At 34.0% G+C, this 20104-nt stretch overlaps 1 protein-coding gene across 1 annotated transcript; it reads right to left on the bottom strand.

The window, feature by feature from the left end:
- Positions 1-12194: 12194 nt before the first annotated feature.
- On the bottom strand, positions 12195-13825 carry LOC112282385 (large ribosomal subunit protein uL3). The gene has a single exon (XM_024519912.3). It carries the CDS (start codon positions 13499-13501, stop codon positions 12323-12325), a length of 1179 nt encoding a protein of 392 aa, XP_024375680.1. The 5' UTR covers positions 13502-13825; the 3' UTR covers positions 12195-12322.
- Positions 13826-20104: the final 6279 nt, after the last annotated feature.

Here is a 20104-nt window from a genome sequence, read left to right as displayed (position 1 = left end):
AAAAAACAAGATATTTCTTTAATTAAGAAAATCAAACATGTATATGTAGAAGTAATAGATAGACGTTTATTATCTTTTGAGGATATTAGACATGAAACTATTTTTGTAAAAGTAGCAAGTAGTGGTCACAATAGTTTAGTAATATTTAATATAATTAATTTTTTTAATCCAATTATTTTAAGATTATCATGGTTAAAAAGTTATAATTTTTAGATATACTAGATTTCTAGCAATCTTGAATTTTTCCATAGTTTAGCCCAAGGTCTTCCTAGGCAAGTAGAAATCCATATGTTTAGTATATCCAAATCTTTATTGATAGGTGTGAGAGCTTTTATGCATGCCACAAATAAAGGACTATTTTTAGCTATACATGCCATACTCATTGCTAATAGTAAGAAGATATCAAGTAGTATTCCTAGTTAGTATCAAGATTTTCAGGACATTTTTTTAAAAAAAAAATACAAATATTCTTCTAGAGCATCATCCTTATGGTTATTCCATTGATCTTTAAGAAGGAATTCAACTACCATTTGGATCAATCTAAAGCCTATTACAAAATGAGCTGGTTGCATTTAAAGAGTATATTAATGAGAACTTGGCTAAAAATTTTATATGCCATTCTAAATCTCCAACCGACACTCCTATCTTATTTGTAAAGAAAAAAGATGGATCTCTGTGGATGTATGTAGATTATTGAGGACTTCACAAGATCACCATAAAAAATAGGTATCTTCTACTTTTGATTTTGTAGCTTCTTGATCCATTAAATCAAGCAAAGATCTATATAAAATAGATTTACAAGGAAAATATAATTTGGTCCGCATCAAAAAAAGAGATGAATAGAAAACTACTTTCCAAACTAGGTATAGACATTTTGAATATAATATCATGCCTTTTAGACTCACAAATATGTCAATTGCTTTTCAACATCTAATGAATGATGTCTTTTGTGAGTTTTCTGATGATTTTTTCATGTGTTATTTAAATAATATTTTAATCTATTCTAAAAATATAAAAAAATAAAAAGTTCATATTTGTTGTATGTTACAAAAACTAAGAGATGTAGGATTATATGCAAAGATGAAAAAGTGTGTATTCCATATTACTCAAGTTGACTTTTTGGGATATATTATTTCTAATGAAGGCCTTATGATGGATCCAAAGAATATTTAAACTATCATAGATTTGAAGATCCCAAGAACAATAAAAGATGTGTAATGTTTTTTTGGCCATGTCAATTATTACTAAATCTTTATGAAGAACTTTTCTTAAGTTATAGCTCCACTTACATGTTTGACTTGTAATGACAAACTTAAGTAGAATAAAGAAGTTAAAGCATCATTTATTGCTTTAAAGAAAGAATTTATTTTTGTATCAACTTTATATTGTGTGGACTTTTTTAAAGCATTCTTTATAAAAATAGATGCATTAGAATTTATCTTGAATGCAGTATTATTACGAATGGAAACAAATGACAAATCCTATTTAATAGCTTTTTATTCCAAGAAATTTTAAGCAACCGAGATTAATTATAAGATCTACAACAAAAAACTTCTTAGAATTGCAGATTCATTTCAAGAATGATATCATTATCTAGAAGGCATTTCAAGTCCAATTACTATATATATATGTATATATATATATAAAAGAACCTCAAGTATTTCATGTCGATATGTATTTTGAATTGTTGCCAAGTCCATTAGAGCATGTCATTATCAAGATTTGATTTTAAGATCATATATCAACCTGAAAAAAAAAATTTATCCGATATTCTTTTTAGACAATCTTATCTTATAGCAAAAGAAGAAAACATATCTTTTAATCAACAAAAAACAATCCTCTTGAAACCAAAGCATTTTCATCTTTGAGTAATAAAATCAATATTGACTATTGATTTGACCTTTGTCGAACAAATTCAATCAAATATGTCCATTGATCTTCTTGTTCATGATATCAAGAATCTTTTTTCTAAATCTCATGATGTTTTAAAATTCAATTCAAGAACAACCTACTCTATTTTGAAAGATGCATATATGTTCCAAAATAAGAAGCACATTTACATATTCTTCAAGTATGTCATGACTTTCCAATAGCAAGATATTTTTAATACAATGAGACTTTAGAGCTTATATCTAAAGATTTTTAGTGGCCGCAAATGTGGAAGGTGATAAAAGACTTTTTCTAGTCATGTGATATTTATTCAAGTTCAAAAACTCCTTATCATCAATCTTATGGACTTTTCCAACCATTGCTTATATTTGAACAACCATGGTCTTCCATTCTTATGGATTTTATTATAGATCTTCTAAATTTAAGTTCATATGGCTCTATATTCATAATCATAGATTGTTTCACCAAAATGGTACATTTTGTATCATGTATAAAATCTATTTCAGGTAAAAAATTAGTTAAGCTTTTCAATGAATTGTCAATGAAAACTATTGCTATCATAGATTGCTAAAGGATATTATACCGAATAGAAGGATTCAATTTGTATTAAGATTTTTAAAAATCCTATTCAAGATATTAAAGGTAGATATAAAGTTTTCTTTGTCTTTTCATCTTCAAACTGATGGACAAACAAAATGAATCAAGTTTTGGAGCAATATTTGAGGTGTATCATCAACTATCATAAAGGTGATGGATAATTCTTTTGCCATTGGCAAAGTTTACATATAATAATTTGGTACCTTTTTTTCAACAAATATCTTTCTTTTTTAATTATGGTTATTATCTACAACTTAATACTTTTGATTTTTTAAAAGTTAACAATCCTATGGCAAAAGATTTAGCAAATCATTTGTAAAAGCTATATCCAACAATGAAGACACAATTAAAAGAAGCTCAAGAATGACAAAAGACCAACACAGATGCCTATCACAAAGAGTAACTACAATTTGATGTAGGTGACAAGATATGGTTACTTTGTCACAATATCAAATCTACTCATCCTTGTAACATATTTGACTATTGTGGACTTGGATCTTTCCCAATTAGTGAACAAGTCAATTCTATTGCTTATTGATTATATCTATTAAAATCTATGAAGATCACCTTGTATTTTACATGTCCTTTCTTGAATAGTATAAGTCAATGAATATCTCGAGAAGAAGACAAATGCCACCTCTTCTTATCGAAGTGGATAATAATCAAGAGTTCAAGATGGAAGAAGTCTTAGATTCAAGGCAATGCCAAAGTAGGTTAGAATATTTTATTTATTAGAATGAATATGATATTAGTGAATGCACATAGAAGCTAGTAAAGAATCTTGCAAATACAATAAAGAGAATTGAAGATTTTTATTGACGATATCCATCAAAATGAAGATGAAGAACAACAAATCTTTGCTATAAAACAAACAAGATCAAATCAAGATAACACTCTCCTTTCTATTCTTTTTTGTAGCTTTTGTATAATTAAGGAGATGAAGAACCAACAACCAGCAGATTCAACTCAAGAGCTTTTATTTGCAGACTTATCAAACAAGACATTGTAATTGTCACAACCTTCAAGATGACAACATCAAGATGAAGATCCTCAAGAACAACATGTATTTCTTTAAATAGATGGTAGGACACAATGTGTTTGGTATTATAACCTTAAAAGAGACTCTTGATGTTTGGTGATTTTATTAGAGGTAAGAATAGCTCCTAATGGTGTTCAAAATATTTTATTTGAAGGAAGTTACGAAGGTCTCAACAATGACCAAATAACATGGTGGTCTTCTTGCCATGGTATAGAGTATTATCAATGGCTCAGAGGACCTATCAACTATCTCCAAAGAGAACAAAGATTGGAATATGTGGCAAATATAATTCACCACATCTTGGATTTCTTCAACATATGAAGATCGTTTGTTATGGAACTCATCCCTAGAAGAGAGAATAATATCATGGACATACATAGATACTCTAGTAAATATCTATATGACCAGGGAAGAATAGATAAAAGTTAATAAAAATAAGTTAATTTCATAAGATCTTTTAGAGAAGTTTTTTAGAAGCTTCATAGATGTTGCTTGACTTTACATGTGTTTGTAGTTGATTTATATGTTAGAAACTTGGTCAACAAGTTAATCACATATTGATAGCTTAAAAAATAAGATAATTATGTGGCATACATATAGAAAACTTGCCTTGCAAGTTAAAATATGTGTCTTTTAAAGTCAACACATTTTGGAGGCCGCATAGGATATTTCCACATAGTTCTTAATTAAGAGTATATATGGGAGCAAGAATGATGCCTTTTTCACTCTTATCAACATCTTTTTAGTCTTTAGACTTATTTCAAGTCTTTCTAGTCTTTTTATTTTAGCAATAGCCATTCTAGTTTAATATTATATCATCTTTGAGTGACTTTCTAGTTCCTTTTAATGACACAAGAGTATATTGAGGATTTTCTTTCTTTGAGATTCATATTTTTGATGAGATTCTATATAACATTGCTACATAGCTCCTAGTTAGATAATATATTTGGAGGCAAAAATAAAGCCTTCTTTTCTCTTATCAATATCTTTCTTATTTTTAATTTTGATGAAGACTTTTTAGTCTTCTTGTCTTTGGTAATAGCTATTTTAATTCAATGTATTACCATCTTTGAATAATTTATTAGTCTTTTTGAGTGACACAACAATGTATTGAAGATTTCTTTCTTTAAGATTTTTTTCTTTGATAGAAAGCTATCATTGCTTGGCGATAAAAAATTATTTTTGCAAAATCTCTTCCATCTAGATTCAAATATTTTTGTAAGATTTGGTCTATTTCAAGAGATATTTTTTTATAGACTATTTGGATCTAATAAAATAAGTTTTTCTTTAAAAATGAAGTTGAGAGTATACTTAGTTGATTACTAAGTCACGTCTTGAATCAAGTACAATGACTCAAAAAATTATTTTGATATTGACATATTTTTAAAAAATAATTATATTAAAGATGAATTATATTGAATAATGACACGTCATTTATATAGTAAATGAAGTATTCTTTTACCACTACCAAATGAGCCCATGTTGAAAAGAATCCATTAGATAATTACAAAGCTATGACCAATCTAATTTGAAATTGTATTGAAACAATTTTTTGAGTGTGGCATCTATTTTTTGGATTCTATCAATTACTCAACATTATAGCATTCTATCATCATCAAATTTACTATAAAAATATTATTAATAATCTAATGACATCATTAATACTTATTAATAGCTATAAAAGTACCTTTCTTTATTACAATTCTTGGCGTGGACATATTCTAAATTACCACATTCTACGACCTTCTAGAATCTTCTTCAAATTTTTAAAACCTTTTAGATACTTGTAGAATGTTTCACAATCTTTTAAAAAGTTCCATAAGCTTCTAGAAGCCCTTTTAGACTTCTAGAAGCTTCTTAGACTTTTAGAAACTTCCATAGAAAGTACTATAGATTTTTGTAACCTTCATTATACTATAGATAGGAGTGTTTGGAATCACTTTTGCTATCAATCTTATTCTTTGTCTTTAATCTTAATATATTTCTTTGTCAGATTCTTGTATCCTTGATAATTCCTTAAACAACTATGAGATCCATTTCTTACTCTCTCCAAGATAAATATCACTTTTTTTCTTCTTCATTCTTAAAAATCTTATGACCAAATTATTTCTAAATTTGGCTATAATAAAATTACTATTTTTAGGTTAGTAAAAAGATTACTTTTAATAATAAGAATCTTAAATTATATAAATCAAAAAAGCTCACTGTAGTATATGAAATAACAATCATTTGCCAAATCAACACTAAAAAGGCTCAAAGTATTGTTGAGGTTGCTAAAAACCTTAATAATATTATCAATAATTTTGTGTCAACTCAAACCATTTGAAATGTTTTCAAGAAATAGAATATAAAAGTTGTAGTAAAGAAGAAAAAGCTACTACTATTTACTCGCCATCAAAAATAATTCTTGGATTTTGCTCTGAAGTGTAACGAATAGACTATGGATCATTGGAAGAGGGTTATTTGGTCAGATGAGACAAAAAACAATAAATTTGAGTGAGATGGCAAAAAGTGGATGTAGAAACAAAAATGTTAGTTCTCGATTGACAAGAAGATCTATAAAACAATTAAGTATGGGGGTAAAAATGTAATGATATCATGTTGTATAGAATGGAATGGAACTGAGAGGATGGTAGAGATTGAGGAGAAGATGGATGCTAAATAATTTGTAGAAATTCTTGAAAAAAACATTCTTTTTAGTATTAAAGAATCTAGGATTTCTAAAAAAGAGGTGATTTTTGAGCAAAATAATGATCCAAAGCATAATTCAAAACTAGCATGGAAGTAGTTTGATCATCATGGAATTAAAGTAATAAATTGGCCTAATTAGTTTCCTAATCTTAATTCCATTGAACATCTTTGGAAGCACTTCAAATACTAGCTCAACACCTAGAAGATAAAACCAAACAAAATTTAGAAATTATGGAAAAATGTAGCTGTGGAATAGAATAATATTGAAGCAATTTTATACCAAAAGTTAATAAAAAGTATGCCTAAGAGGTTGAAAGCAGTTATTAAGGCCAAAAGAGATCCTATAAAGTATTGATATATAATTGGATACCACATTCAAAAAAAAATTTTGATATTGTTTCAAATTGAATTGGTCATAATTCTATAATTACCAAATGGATTTTTTTCAATCTGGGCTCATTTGGTAGCTGTAAAAGAGTATTTATTTGCTATAAAAATCATGTGTCATTATTCACTATAATTCATTTATAATATACCATTCTTTTCAAAATATGTTAAAATTGAAACAATTTTTTGAGTCATTATATGTAGTTAGTCATTCAAGAGTTATTCCATCTCTCAAAGAAAGAGGACTCTTATTATAAGTGCTTTGTTAGTTGCATTTTGACAAATTTTTAACAAAATTTTCCATATTCAATAAGATTCTTTTATATTTATTCATACTTAATATAAAAATAGATATAATAATAAATAGATAGTTAAAAATATATTTTTTATCTTAAATATGTGTGATTATATTCATTTGGATTGATTGAAATTTTCTAAATGTAGCACATGTTATAAATATTTTGACAATTAGTCATTTGTATATTTGATAAAAATCAAAGTTTTTTCTTAAATTTAAAATATTTACGTATATAATGCTATAAAATAAATAATAGAAAAAACTAATATAAAAATTATTTAATAAAAAATCATTAGTAGATACAATCTTAAACTTAATAATTAAAGATACAATGCATTCATAGTAGTTATTAATGAGTTTTGTCATGTATTGATCAAACTCACAAAATAATATCATTGCAATAATAATACTAAAAGCATATATTAATTTTAATAAAAAATATCACCTAAAGACGGTTATTTTAGATGGATATATCTTAGACTATTTGAAATTTTCTTACATCATACAATTTTTTGTTAAATATACCAATTTAACAAGTTAATTTATTTTTAATTTTGAGACTATATCATAATATTTTTATTTAATATGTAATATTAGATTTACACCATTTATTTTAGTTTTTTTAATTATCTATTTATAAATAATTATCTTGATTATTATCATAATTTAATAAAATTAATATTAATAGTTATAGTACAAACTATTTCAAGGTATATATGAATGATATGAATTACAATAGTTAAAGAATAAATGTAAGGTAGTTGGATCATGTTTCTTTTTAATTTTATAAATTGTTACAAAATTAAACTTACAAGAAGGAATTATTTGCGATAGTACATTACTTGAAGACTTGGAAGTACTACTTAGGTGGTGGGAGAGCCAAAGTCTACTTCGATAACATCTCTTTCAAATATTTCATGTCAAAAGCACCAACATCTCTAAAAGAGTTGAGACGGTATGATATTGTTAGGGACATAGTCCTTAGAACCTTCTAGAGACAAGTTTCTAGAACCTTCTAGAAGCAAGTCTCTGGAACCTTCTAGAAGCAAGTCTCTGGAACCTTCTAGAAGCAAGTCTCTTGAACCTTCTAGAAGCTTCTTAGTTGGTAGAAGTTGTTTGAGAAGCTTCCTAAATAGGAGTATATATTGGAATCGAGGCTGAAGAGTTCTTCAGTCTCGACAACTTATCTCTTGGAGCTCTAGCTCACTTCTCTGGTGTTGTTCTTGTATCCATCTGATTAATCTAGTTCTTGCCAATTCTTCTTGAACTTCTTGTTAGATCTCGAGTCTGTATTTGTGTGTCCGTGACAATCATGATCATCTCGGTGGACTTCAAGTTTATTCACAAGCCAAGCAAAGGTAACTTAGTGCTAGATATGCTAAGTAGAAAAGAAGAATTTATGAGAGAAAAACTCCACGATACAATGACACTCAAAACAATTGTCTATTGTGATGACTCCTCCTTTATCAAAGGTATAAAGTTAGCCTATGAAACGGATGAGGATGCACTAAATATCAACAAAGTGTTTGCTTCAACTAAAACCACAAGGGAACAAAGGAAGCTTATGGAAGTCTCTTTGATAAAAAATGGACTTATTTGGTTTAAGCAAACACAACTTTATGTTTTTAAAGGCAAATGAAGAAAGAAAGTCATGTTCAAGTTATATGACTCTCCATACATAGGACATAAAAGTATAAAGTCTATGTTAGGAAATGTGGCATGGTCTTACTATTGGCCTTCTATATGGAAAGACGTGGAATAGTATATAAGAAGTTGTCTAATGTGCCAAAGAAACAAGCACTCTACACAAGCACTCTACACAAGCAAAGGTAGGATTATTAGAACTATTACTACTTTTATTTTTTTTTATAAAAATATATCAATGGATTTCATAACAAGCTTACCAAAATATAGTGAAGCCAATGTCATACTTATTATATTTGATAAGTTCACTAAGACAACAAGATTTGTAGTAATGGCTATGTTCCGAAGAAATTCCAAAGATAAGTTATAGGCTGCTTTGTATGTGATGGCGAGCCTCTTCTTTGACTTTTGGATCTTGTTGAATGGGGTGCGAACTTTGATTGTGAGTGACAAGGACGTTTGCTTTACAAAATTATTTTGGCACCATGTTATGAAAAATTTAGGGTCCAAGATCATCATTACCACAGCTTGGCATTCACAAAGAGATGGCCAAACTAAAAGAATCAATGGCACACTTTCAATATCCCTAAAATATTATATAACAAGCAGCATAAAGATTGGATCAAGAGGCTCTTTGTAATCAAATTTAGTTATAATACTAGTTGGAATGAGTCTTTAAATTATATACCTTTCTAAGTGGCTCACGGCTTTGATACATTCAAATCTATTGACTTGATTGGAGTTAGGCAAAGTAGCAATCACACTTTGGGATTCTACTCAATAGAAGGAGCGAAGTGGATAGCTCAAAGAGAAGTCATTCTGAATATTGCTAGAATACAACTAGAAGTGGTTCAAAGTACATATAAGAAACAAGCCAATAAGTATAGGCAGAATGTGCAATATAAGAGGGAAGAAAAAGTATGATTGAATGAACAACTTCACCTACTTTATGCATCTCACTGTCAAGTAGTCCCAAAAATAAGCTAGACCTTATGTAATCAAAAGAATATTATACAAAAATGTCTATGTATTAGACATTTTGAAGAGATTGAAGTGTAGTCTGGTCTTCCATGTGAAAATCCTTAAGAAATATGTGGATGATGAAAGAAGCTTCTATAAAAAAAAAAAAAAGGTGTATATTCTACCTCAAAAGGAGATGTGGAATCAAATTATGGATCAAATATTAGTGATATTTAACAAAAAGCGGACCAATGTTAGATGAGTTCAATATCTATGCACCTTTAAGGATTATCTTTCACATGCGTTTCAGTAGATCAACGAGAGAAATTTGAAGCATGTATAAGAGATGATAATTGCTTTCAATGAATAAATTAAAAAAAAAAAAAAAAAAAAAAAAAAAATGATTATAGGAAGGTAAGATCCTTGTAGAAGCAATACAAGAATTAAGATTTTTTCATGTTGTAAGAATAGGAGAATGGCATGACAAACTTGAAGATGATGGCATCTTTACTCCAAATGGGAGGATAAAATATAGAGAAAATCCTATGCAACACATTTATAATAGATGTGGAGTAAGATAGAAATCAGGAGGTTTTAGATTCACGATGGAAAAAACATAAGTGAGAGTACCAAGACTCAAAAAAGCCCAGTGATGATGCGCACGTCAAAAAAATAAGGTATAAGTTTTTCAACGTGATGAAAGATTTTGAATGAATTCCAAGTTGAGGTGATTTTGAAGAAGACAACCTTAAGAAGCTTGTATGAGGCGAATACAAGACTTTAAGCAACAAAACCAAATTGGTTGGTCTTTCCTAAATAGATTTCTCATTGAGTGATTCCAAATCACCTCCATAAGGTAGGAGAAGGGTAGTGAGGTGAGACGAGGCTCAATTAAGGAATTCAACATCCAAATCAAGTCTAAATAAAGATGCTAGTCTTTATGACCCACAACCAAAAATGTGGGCTTTCTTACCCAATAGTTGAGGAAAACTTATGAAAAGTTAGGGGCAAACAATACATCATGCTAGAGGACAGTAATGTCCCATCTCACTTATAAAGAAGTAATCTTAAAATTTCAAGTGAAGGAATTAAATAGGAACTAGGTAGAAAAGAGAGTTGTCACGTTATCTAGGTGAAAGATACAAATTGTACTAAGACATCTTGAAGAGGAATGAATTCCACTTCAATATATATATATATATATATATATTAAGATCAAATTGTCAATGAGGACATTGACCCTCCAAAGTGGAAGAGGGTGTAAGGATCTGATGGACTTAAACCTTGCACTTGCTCGAGTTAAGATTAGAGTTGCAAATTTCTCAATGCCTAGGAATAGTTTAAGATGTGGTGGCAATGGAATGGCAGGGCAGGCCACCTTCCTCATATCAAGGTAATCCTCACAAGGAGGCATGAGGTGATCTGAGGAATACTTTTGTACCCGTGGGTCCCGAGTGGCACTAGTGAACCTGTATCTAGACATCTCGAAGCAACAGGGTGATCTAAGGTAGTAAAGAAGTGACTTGGGAGACGAGAGTCGTCTCTCCAGCCCTCCTCTAATGAGTGACGCCAGGCTGGTGACCCAAGTCTATGATGGAGACAAACTGGGGTGACGGCGCGTCCCCTTGGTGGATGGAACACGATGCTACGCATGTGGTGGCTGTAGTGATGATACCACGGTGCAGTGTGGATTAATGCAGTGCGATTAAGAATTTTGTTGTATACACCAAGACTGTAAGTTCATAGGTTTCTTTCTTTTGCACAATTAAAAAATAAAATTTGATGTTCTCAAAAATGAGGTTTTTGTAGTAAATTATTAATATACAGTGTAATAGTTTCACAAAACTAACAGTGTGAAAACAATGTTTATTGAAGTGTTACAACCCGAAAATACTTAGATTGATGCTTTAATGGTTCGTGATGGAAACGCACTCTAGTGTCCTGTGAGATCACTTGGAAGACCTGATGGTTTTTTTCTCTTCGCTGAGCTCTCACGAACCCTACTAATTAGGAGTCACTGCAGTTAACCTCCACTTTTCAGAAGACAAGTCCTTCATGCTGATACATTAACCTCACCTCCACATCCAACCTGGAAACCACGACCCAAACCAATTCTGGCAGCCACCAAAGATATGGTTCACACAATCAAATTGAATCAACGCTTAACAGTCACAAGAGCCCAGCTTTGATCGAATAGTGAGTGGAGGCAGGGAAGCTGCGGAGCAGATGAGTATTAGCTGTAATCCAGAAGGTACCAGGCAACCAAGCCAAACCTGACAAAAATATGCAATTTTCCTCATCCCATGAGTTTGTTAGGCTCAGATATTTCCAACATGGGAGCTTCAGCTTGGAGGTTGGAACAGCCTGAGATTTAGACAACGTAATTAAATGAAATAATATACTGAACAGATTGATTATTGCTTTCACACAAACCAGAACACATTTCAAACGAGAAAGGTAACCTACGATCAGAAAGGCAGGCTTCGCCGCAATCCCACGTCACATTGGTCATTCAACGTTCAATTCCACAGAACAAGACATACTAGGAAAAACAGATGAAGTGAGAATTTCTTAGAAATAGTTTGTAAACACCAAGGACATGATGGGTCCAAGCATGACAAGGATAAAAGAATATCATCACTTTAAAGACCCGTGAAAAGCCATTGCAAACGTGGGCGAACTTCAAGGTGAACGAATTATGACTTTTCAGATTCAAGTCAATAGGGCAGTTACAGGGTTGAAACCCTAAATTCAATTATACCCTAAAACTGAATAAACCGCGCTACCTTTCAATTACCAGGTTTTCAACATGTCCCTCATGCTGCTGTCTTCACCTTACCGTACACCTTCGCCTTCTCAAGCGATGTCTGGAACCGCCCGTGTCCGAACTTCGACGATGTGTCGATGAACTTCAGCTTGATGTCCTCCAATGCACTTCGAGACACCTGCTTGTACAGACTCTGACGAAGTGTTATCACCCTCTTCTTCGGTCCCATCACTCCTCCCTTGATCATCAAATAATCCTCCCTCACGATACCGTAATGTGCGAACCCGCCCATCGGCGTGATCTCCTTCTCCGTCACGTCGAACTCTGTCGACGCCGAAAACGACTGCTTGTCCGCCACTTTCCCCACCTTGTACACCTTCTTGTTCATCTCCGTCCTGTGATGGTACCCGTTCTGTCCCGCCCGAGCCACCGTGAACGACACTCGCGCCGGATGCCATGCTCCGATACACGCCACCTTCCGAAGACCCCTGTGAGTCTTCCTCGGCAGACGAGTCACTCCCCACCGCGTCACCACGCCCTCGTACCCGTGACCCCGGGTCACACCGATGATGTCGATCATCTCGTCCTTCCTGAACACCGAGTCCACCGGCACCTCCTTCTCGAACAGCTTGTACCCGAAGTCCACCTTCGCCGCGATGCTCCCGCCGTTCACCTGAATCTCTGCCAAATGCGCCTTCTTCTGCTTGATGCCCTTCAGCTTCCTCACCTGCGTGTGCGCCAGCACACGGATCACGCTCGCGTACTTCTTCATCCTCTCCAGCTCCGACTCCACATCCTTCTTCCCCTCCTCGCTCTCGTACCTCTTGCTGTACTTCGAGAACGCTTTCTTCTTCGACTTGTACCAGTTCTTGTAGAACCGCCTCTTCACCTCGTCGCTCAAGTGCTGAGCCCACACCGTGTTCAGCGACCTCAAACCGCGCGGGGTCTTGATGTACGCCACCAAACCCACCACCACCATGGGAGGCGTCTCCACGATGGTCACGGCCTCGCATGTCTCCTTCTTGTGCAGCTTAGACCCAGGCTTCTCCACCTCGCGCACGATGTGAGTCATACCAGCCTTGTACCCAAGGAACGAAGTCAAGTGCGGCTCCTTCGAGGCCACATCTTTCGGGAAGGTCTTCACCTTACCACGCGACCTCGCCGCTCTCTTCCGGGGCAGGAATCCCAGAGACCCGTGCCTGGGGTGCTCGAATTTCCTGTGCGACATGGCTGCGTGCTGGGCTTGCAAGGCAGAGCAGCAATGAAATGCTGAAAGAGACGGTTTTCGTGGGGAGCGATGGTATTGTAGGGCTTGGGCATTCCCATGCGCCCCAAACCCTAATTCTTGCTTTTTTGTCGCTACTATTAATACCCGGATTAAGTCTCCGTGTTGTTTGATTTTGCCGCATGGACTGTGAATGTGGTGCTCTCAGCTTGTCCTTTAAAGTTCCTTGTGGTTTATGTCCAAAATGTAAAGCGATTTTAAAGGCATAGGTGTAATTTTGTAATTTGTAGTGGGTAATATTCTAATACAATCCATTCTTCTACTTTACGCTATTATTATTGATTGAGTTGATTTTTATTTAATGTGTGGGAATTTAGAATTTAATCTCCTTGCTTTTGAAAAAAATACAAGTTGTGTCACAAATTAAGTTGAAACATTTAGTGGGATTTGAATAGGTAAATGAATATGTAAGTTAATTGTGGGAACTAATGCTGATGTCAATTGTGATTTTAATCGAAGTAGAAGTATTAGAAAAAATAATTTGTATTTTTTTATTTCTATGTTTTTTTCTTGGATCAAAAATCTGTATTTATACAAAATAGAAGAAGATGTGGAATAGTTCTGAGAAACTAAGGTAGAAAAGCATATCAAGTAAATCATGAGATGGCAAATAAATTAGTTTTATAACAAAAAGATCAGAATAAACTTAAAAAAAAACAATGTGATAGTATATGTTTAAATGGACATTTAAAATGTAGACTTAAAATTGCAAACTATGCTTCAAGATGCTTAATCATTGTTTCTATGCAATTAAATTATTATTTGAATCAATTAAACATTCTTAAAATGCAATCAATACAATTCATTATAATATTGAGTGTCAAGGACATGAACTAAAAGATGATGCATAAACCAATGAAATCCATATCAAAGAAGGAGTGACAAAATAGAAATAAGGAAGTACATATATTAAAAGAAACTGGAAAAGCTTATTGCCAAAAGACAAGAAAACTTGAGACTCTTCAAACTAAACTAGAAACAAGAAAGGAGTTGACAAGAGTGAAGAAGGCTTCACTCTTGTCTCTATATATACTATCTAACTAAGAGCTACGTGGTGATGTTCTATAGGACTTCCAATGTGTGTTGACTTTGTAGGACATATGCTTTAACTTATAAGGCAAGTTTTTTTTATGTGTGCGCCATATAATTAGCTTGGTCTTCTGTCAAGGACAAGAACTCGATGAAAAAACAGTTCAGACAAGTAAGCCTTCACTCAAAGAAAAGTAACAAAATATGAATAATAAGTATGTATATTGAAAAGAGAAACTAGACTGGCTATTGCCATAAGACAAGAAACTAAAGACTCTTGAACCTGGACTAGAAGCAAGAAAGGAGTTGACAAGAGTGAAGAAGCCTTCACTCTTGTCTCTATATATACTATCTAACTAGGGGCTACGCGGCGACGTTTTATAGGACCTCCAATATGTGTTGACTTTGTAGGACACATGCCTTGACTTACAAGGCAAGTTTTTCTACGTGTGGGCCACATAGTTAGCTTGATCTTCAAGCTAACAACATGTGTGGCACATGGCCAACTTGTTGACCACGTTTCTAATCCAAAAAGTCAATTAAAGACACCTATGAAGTCAAAGCAGCGTCTATGAAGTTTCTAGGAAGCTTTTATATTAAATATTATAGAATTAACTTACTTTTATCTACTTTTACTTACTTCTACCTATTTCTATATGTAATTATTAGCTTATATGATTATGGCCGTGACATTACCCCCCCTTCTAGAGACGAGTTCCACGAGGAGCGGTCATCATATGTTGAGGAAATCTATGATGCGACGAATTGTATTCGCCACATACTCTGATCTCTGTTCTCTTCGAAGATGATTGATAGGGCCTCTCAACCATCGGTAGTATCCCATACCATGGCGGGAAGACCACCCAGTTATTTGATCATTGTTGAGGCCTTCGTAACTTCCTTCGAATAGAATATTTGGAACACCATCAAGAGTTGTTCCTACTTCTAGCAAAATCACCAAACATCGGGAGTCCCTTCCCAAATCGTGATACCAAACGCGTTGTATCTCACCATCTATTCGAGGAAGAACATGTCGTTCTTGAAGATCTTCATCTTGATTGCGTCGTCTTGAAGGTTGTGACAATCGTAATGTCTCGTCCGGTAGGTCAGCAAACGAAGGTTCTTGAGTTGAATCCGCTGGTTGTTGGCTCTCCATCTAATTAGCGTCACAAATGCAAAGAAGTTACAAACAAGGATAGGAAATTGAATGTTATCTTGCCTCAATCTTATCTCTTTTATAAGAGAGATTTTCATCTTGGTTTTGATGGATGTCGTTGATGAAAAACTTTGACTTTAGCTGATGCATTTGCTAGATTCCTAGATGGCTCCCATGTGCATTCACTAATATCATATCCGCGCCAATGAACAAGATATTCCAGCTTATTTTGGCGCCGCCTTGAGTATAATATCTCTTCCACCTCAAATTCTTCATTATTATCTACTTCTATAGGAGGCGGTGGCATTTGTCTTCTTCCTTGTATATCCACTGTCTTATATGGTTCAAGAAGAGACACGTGGATTACAGGATGGATCTTCATTGACTCCAGTAGATGTAACCGATATGCAACTAGGTTGATCTGTTCAGAAACAGAAAAGGGGCCAAGCCTACGATAGTCCAACTTGTCACAAGGTCGAGTAGTCTTGATATTGCAACGAAGTAGCCATACCTTATCACCCACGTTGAGTTGTGGTTGCTCCTTACGATATAGATCTGCGTTTATCTTTTGTCATTCTTGAGCTTCCTTCAATTGCGTCTTCATTATTGCATGTAACTCTGACAACCGATTTGTCATATCTTCTGCTGCAGGATTATCAACTTTTGAAAAATCAAAAGTATCAAGTCGTGGATGATAGCCATAATTGGCAAAGAAAGGTGTTTGTTGTGTGGAAGAATGTACCGTATTATTATAAGCAAACTCTGCCAATGGCAGAAGGGTTGTCCAATCATCTTGTTGGTAGTTGATAGTACACCTTAAATATTGCTCCAAGACTTGGTTTACGCGCTCTGTTTGTCCATCAGTTTGAGGATGGAAAGCCGAAGATAGCTTTATGTCCACTTTTAAAATCTTGAAAAGGGTCCTCCAAAATCTTGACACAAATTGAGTTCCCTTATCCGATATGATATCTTTAGGTAATCCATGATAGCGATAGATATTATCAATGAAAAGCTTAGCTGTTTCTTCACCTGTGATAGATTTTGTACATGGCACAAAATGTGCCATCTTGGTGAAACGATCTACTATCACAAATATAGAATCATAAGATCTTGAGCTTGGAAGATCTGTGATGAAATCCATAGAAACAGAAGACCATGGTTGTTTTGGTATAGGTAATGGCTGAAGAAGTCCGTAAGGTCGATGACGAGGAATTTTTGATCTTGAACAAATATCACATGATTGTACAAAGTCTTTGACTGACTTCCACATTTGTGGCCACCAAAAATCTCTTGATATGAGTTCCAAAGTCTTATTATATCCAAAGTGCCCTGCTATTGGAAAGTCATGACGTGCTTGAAGAACACGTAAACGTGCTTCTCCTTTTGGAACATATAGGCGTCCTTCAAAATATAATAGATTATTCTTGAACTCGAATTTAGAATGATCATGAGACTTGGAAGAATTATTCTCGATATCATAAACAAGAGGGTCTGAGGACATACTGGACTGGATTTGCTTGAGAAAAGTTGAATCAACAGTCAATGTTGATTTCATTGCTCGGAGATGAAATTGCTCCGGTTTCAAGAGGACCGTTCTTTGTTGCTCAAAAGCTGCATCTCCTTCTTTTGGTACAAAATAAGAACGTCTAGATAGGGCAACAGACAAACCTTGTTGTTTTCCTGGCCGATAAGTGATAATGAACTCGAATCTTGACAAAGACATACTCCAACGAGCTTGACAACGATTCAACACGCATGCTGATATGAAATACTCGAGGTTTTTGTGATCTGTATATACAGTGACTGGACTATAAGCGCCTTCTAGATAATGATGCCATTCTTGAAAGGAATCCACGATCGCAAGAAGTTTTTTATCGTGGATCTCATAATTGATCTCGGTTGCTGAGAATTTTCTTGAATGAAAAGCTATCGGATGAAGTTTGTCATCTGTTCCCATTTGTGATAAAACTGCACCCAAGGCAAAATCTGATGCATCTGTTTCCATAAAAAATGCCTTGGAAAAGTCAACACGATATAAGACTGGTGCAGAGACAAACAATGTCTTCAAGGCTTCAAATACTACTTCCGCTTCTTGATTCCATTGGAATTTATCTTTACTAGTCAAGCGTGTAAGTGGAGCTGCAACTCATGAGAAATCTTTGATGAAGATCCGATAGTAATTGGCAAATCCCAAGAAACATTGGACATCTCTTACTGTCCTTGGAATCTTCCAATCCATGATTGTTTGGACTTTCTTAGAATCCATCATGAGACTATCATTTGAAATGATGTATCCTAAAAAGTTAACTTGAGTAGTGTGAAATACAAACTTTTCCATCTTGGCATACAATCCTGCATCTCTAAGTTTTTGTAATACTTGACGAACATGTATTTCATGTTCTTCGACGTTCTTAGAATAGATCAAGATATCGTCTAGATAGCAGACGACAAAATTGTCTAAGAATTCACGAAATACATCATTCATGAGATGTTGAAAAGCAGCTGGTGCATTCGTGAGTCCAAAGGGCATGACATTATATTTGAAATGTCCATACTTGGTTCGAAACGAAGTCTTCCATTCATCTCCTTCTTTGATCCGTACTAGATTATATGCTCCTCTTAGATCTATTTTTGTATAGATCTTAGCTTGATTCAACTGGTCAAGGAGTCCTGATATCAAAGGTAATGGATACCTGTTCTTGATTGTGATCTTGTTGAGTCCTCGATAATCAACACACATTCGTAAAGATCCATCTTTTTTTTTTACGAATAGAATTGGAGTTCCTGCTGGAGATTTTGAATGGCGTATGAAATTCTTCACTAAATTCTCGTCAATATATGTCTTGAGTTCAGCCATCTCATCTTGCGATAAACTGTAAATTGGTCCAAATGGTGGCTGAGTTCTTTCCTTGAGGTCGATTGAACAATCATATGGGCGATGCTCAGGAAGAATATCTACATTCTTTTTCTCAAAAACGTCTTGATACTCCTGATATTGACTTGGAATGCCACTTGAAGTCTTTACGTTTTCAGAAATAGGTGCAGCATAAATAGCAAAAGTTGATCCTTCTTTTGCTGCGTGTATAAATGCTTTTGCACCTATCAGTACGGGTTTTACTATACTAGACTTATAATTTTTTACTTGGTTGGTAGAACTATTAATAACGCTCTGGGAAAAGTCAAGTTTACGTGAATTCTAATCTATTCGAGGGTTATATTTTTCTAGCGAGGATAAACCTAAAATAACTGGATTGGACGGAGATTTAATTATGTTAAAAGCTATGTAGCTATCATGACCGTCTATTGTTACTTTTATAGGATGAGTTTCATGAGTGACATCTCCAGAAGACAAGGGACGACCATCTATGACTTCTACATGTACTGGTTTAGGTTTCTGTACAAAGGGTATTTTACGACTTTTAACAAATTGTTCATCTAAAAAACATGTTGAGGCTCCCGAATCTAATAAAGCAGAGGCTTTGTAATTCTTAGGTCCTAAATATAAGTCTATTATAAAACAAGGAGAGGGTTCTGAGGAGAGGATAGGACCTTCATTAGGAATTGTACAAGGTTCCAGCTGCATGGTTCCTATTGTAGCTGGACGAATCCGTTTTCTGACATGTTGTCTTCTTTGACCGTCGTACCCCTCATTTTATAGTTGCGTCATTTCTTTGGACAATGTTGAGCAGTGTGCTTAGGTTCTCCGCAATATAAACATAATCCTTTTTGACGACGACGAATCTTTTCTTGCTCAGTTAGGGATTTAAAACGTACCGCGTCAATTTGCATGTCTTTTACTTCCGAATGTACGTTTGGCAAAGATGTTGATGTTGCCATTGAGTAATAACGTTGAAGTTTCCATGAATGATTCTCGAATCGAAATTCGAAAAGTCGATTATCACATTTTACCGCAAAATCGATTGCTTGACTCAAAGTTTGAGGATCAGGTAAGTTGAGCATCAATTTCTTTACTTCGTATTGCAATCCATAAAGAAATTGACTAATGAGTGCAGCATCATCCCACTTGATGTCAATTGTAAGTTGTCAAAATTGTGAAGTATACACTGTTACTGAGCGATTTCCTTGTCGCAGAATTCGGATCTTATTTGTTGCAACACGAGTTGCATCGTGTTCACCATACATAGATCGAAACTCCACCAAAAAAGCTTCCAAATTGTCCAATATTAGATTTCATTGTTCAAGAAAAGACGAAAACCACGATAATACAGAACCAGAAAGTAGAGTGCCAATAAACCTGACTTGTGATCCTGGAGTTGGATAGCTTTGCGGTTGAAGTTCAATTGCCAATTGTACTTGATTGATGAATCCTCGAAACTTTGATCTCGTACCATCAAATTTCT

The sequence above is a fragment of the Physcomitrium patens genome, chromosome 5 (genome assembly GCF_059467195.1).
Source record: "Physcomitrium patens ecotype Gransden chromosome 5, ASM5946719v1, whole genome shotgun sequence".
Classification (NCBI taxonomy): Eukaryota; Viridiplantae; Streptophyta; class Bryopsida; order Funariales; family Funariaceae; genus Physcomitrium; species Physcomitrium patens.
This window is presented reverse-complemented; position numbering and strand designations above follow the sequence as displayed.

Coding starts and splice junctions, on each gene's coding strand:
- LOC112282385 (XM_024519912.3), bottom strand. CDS start 13,501: ATGTCGCACAGGAAATTCGAGCACCCCAGGCACGGGTCTCTGGGATTC.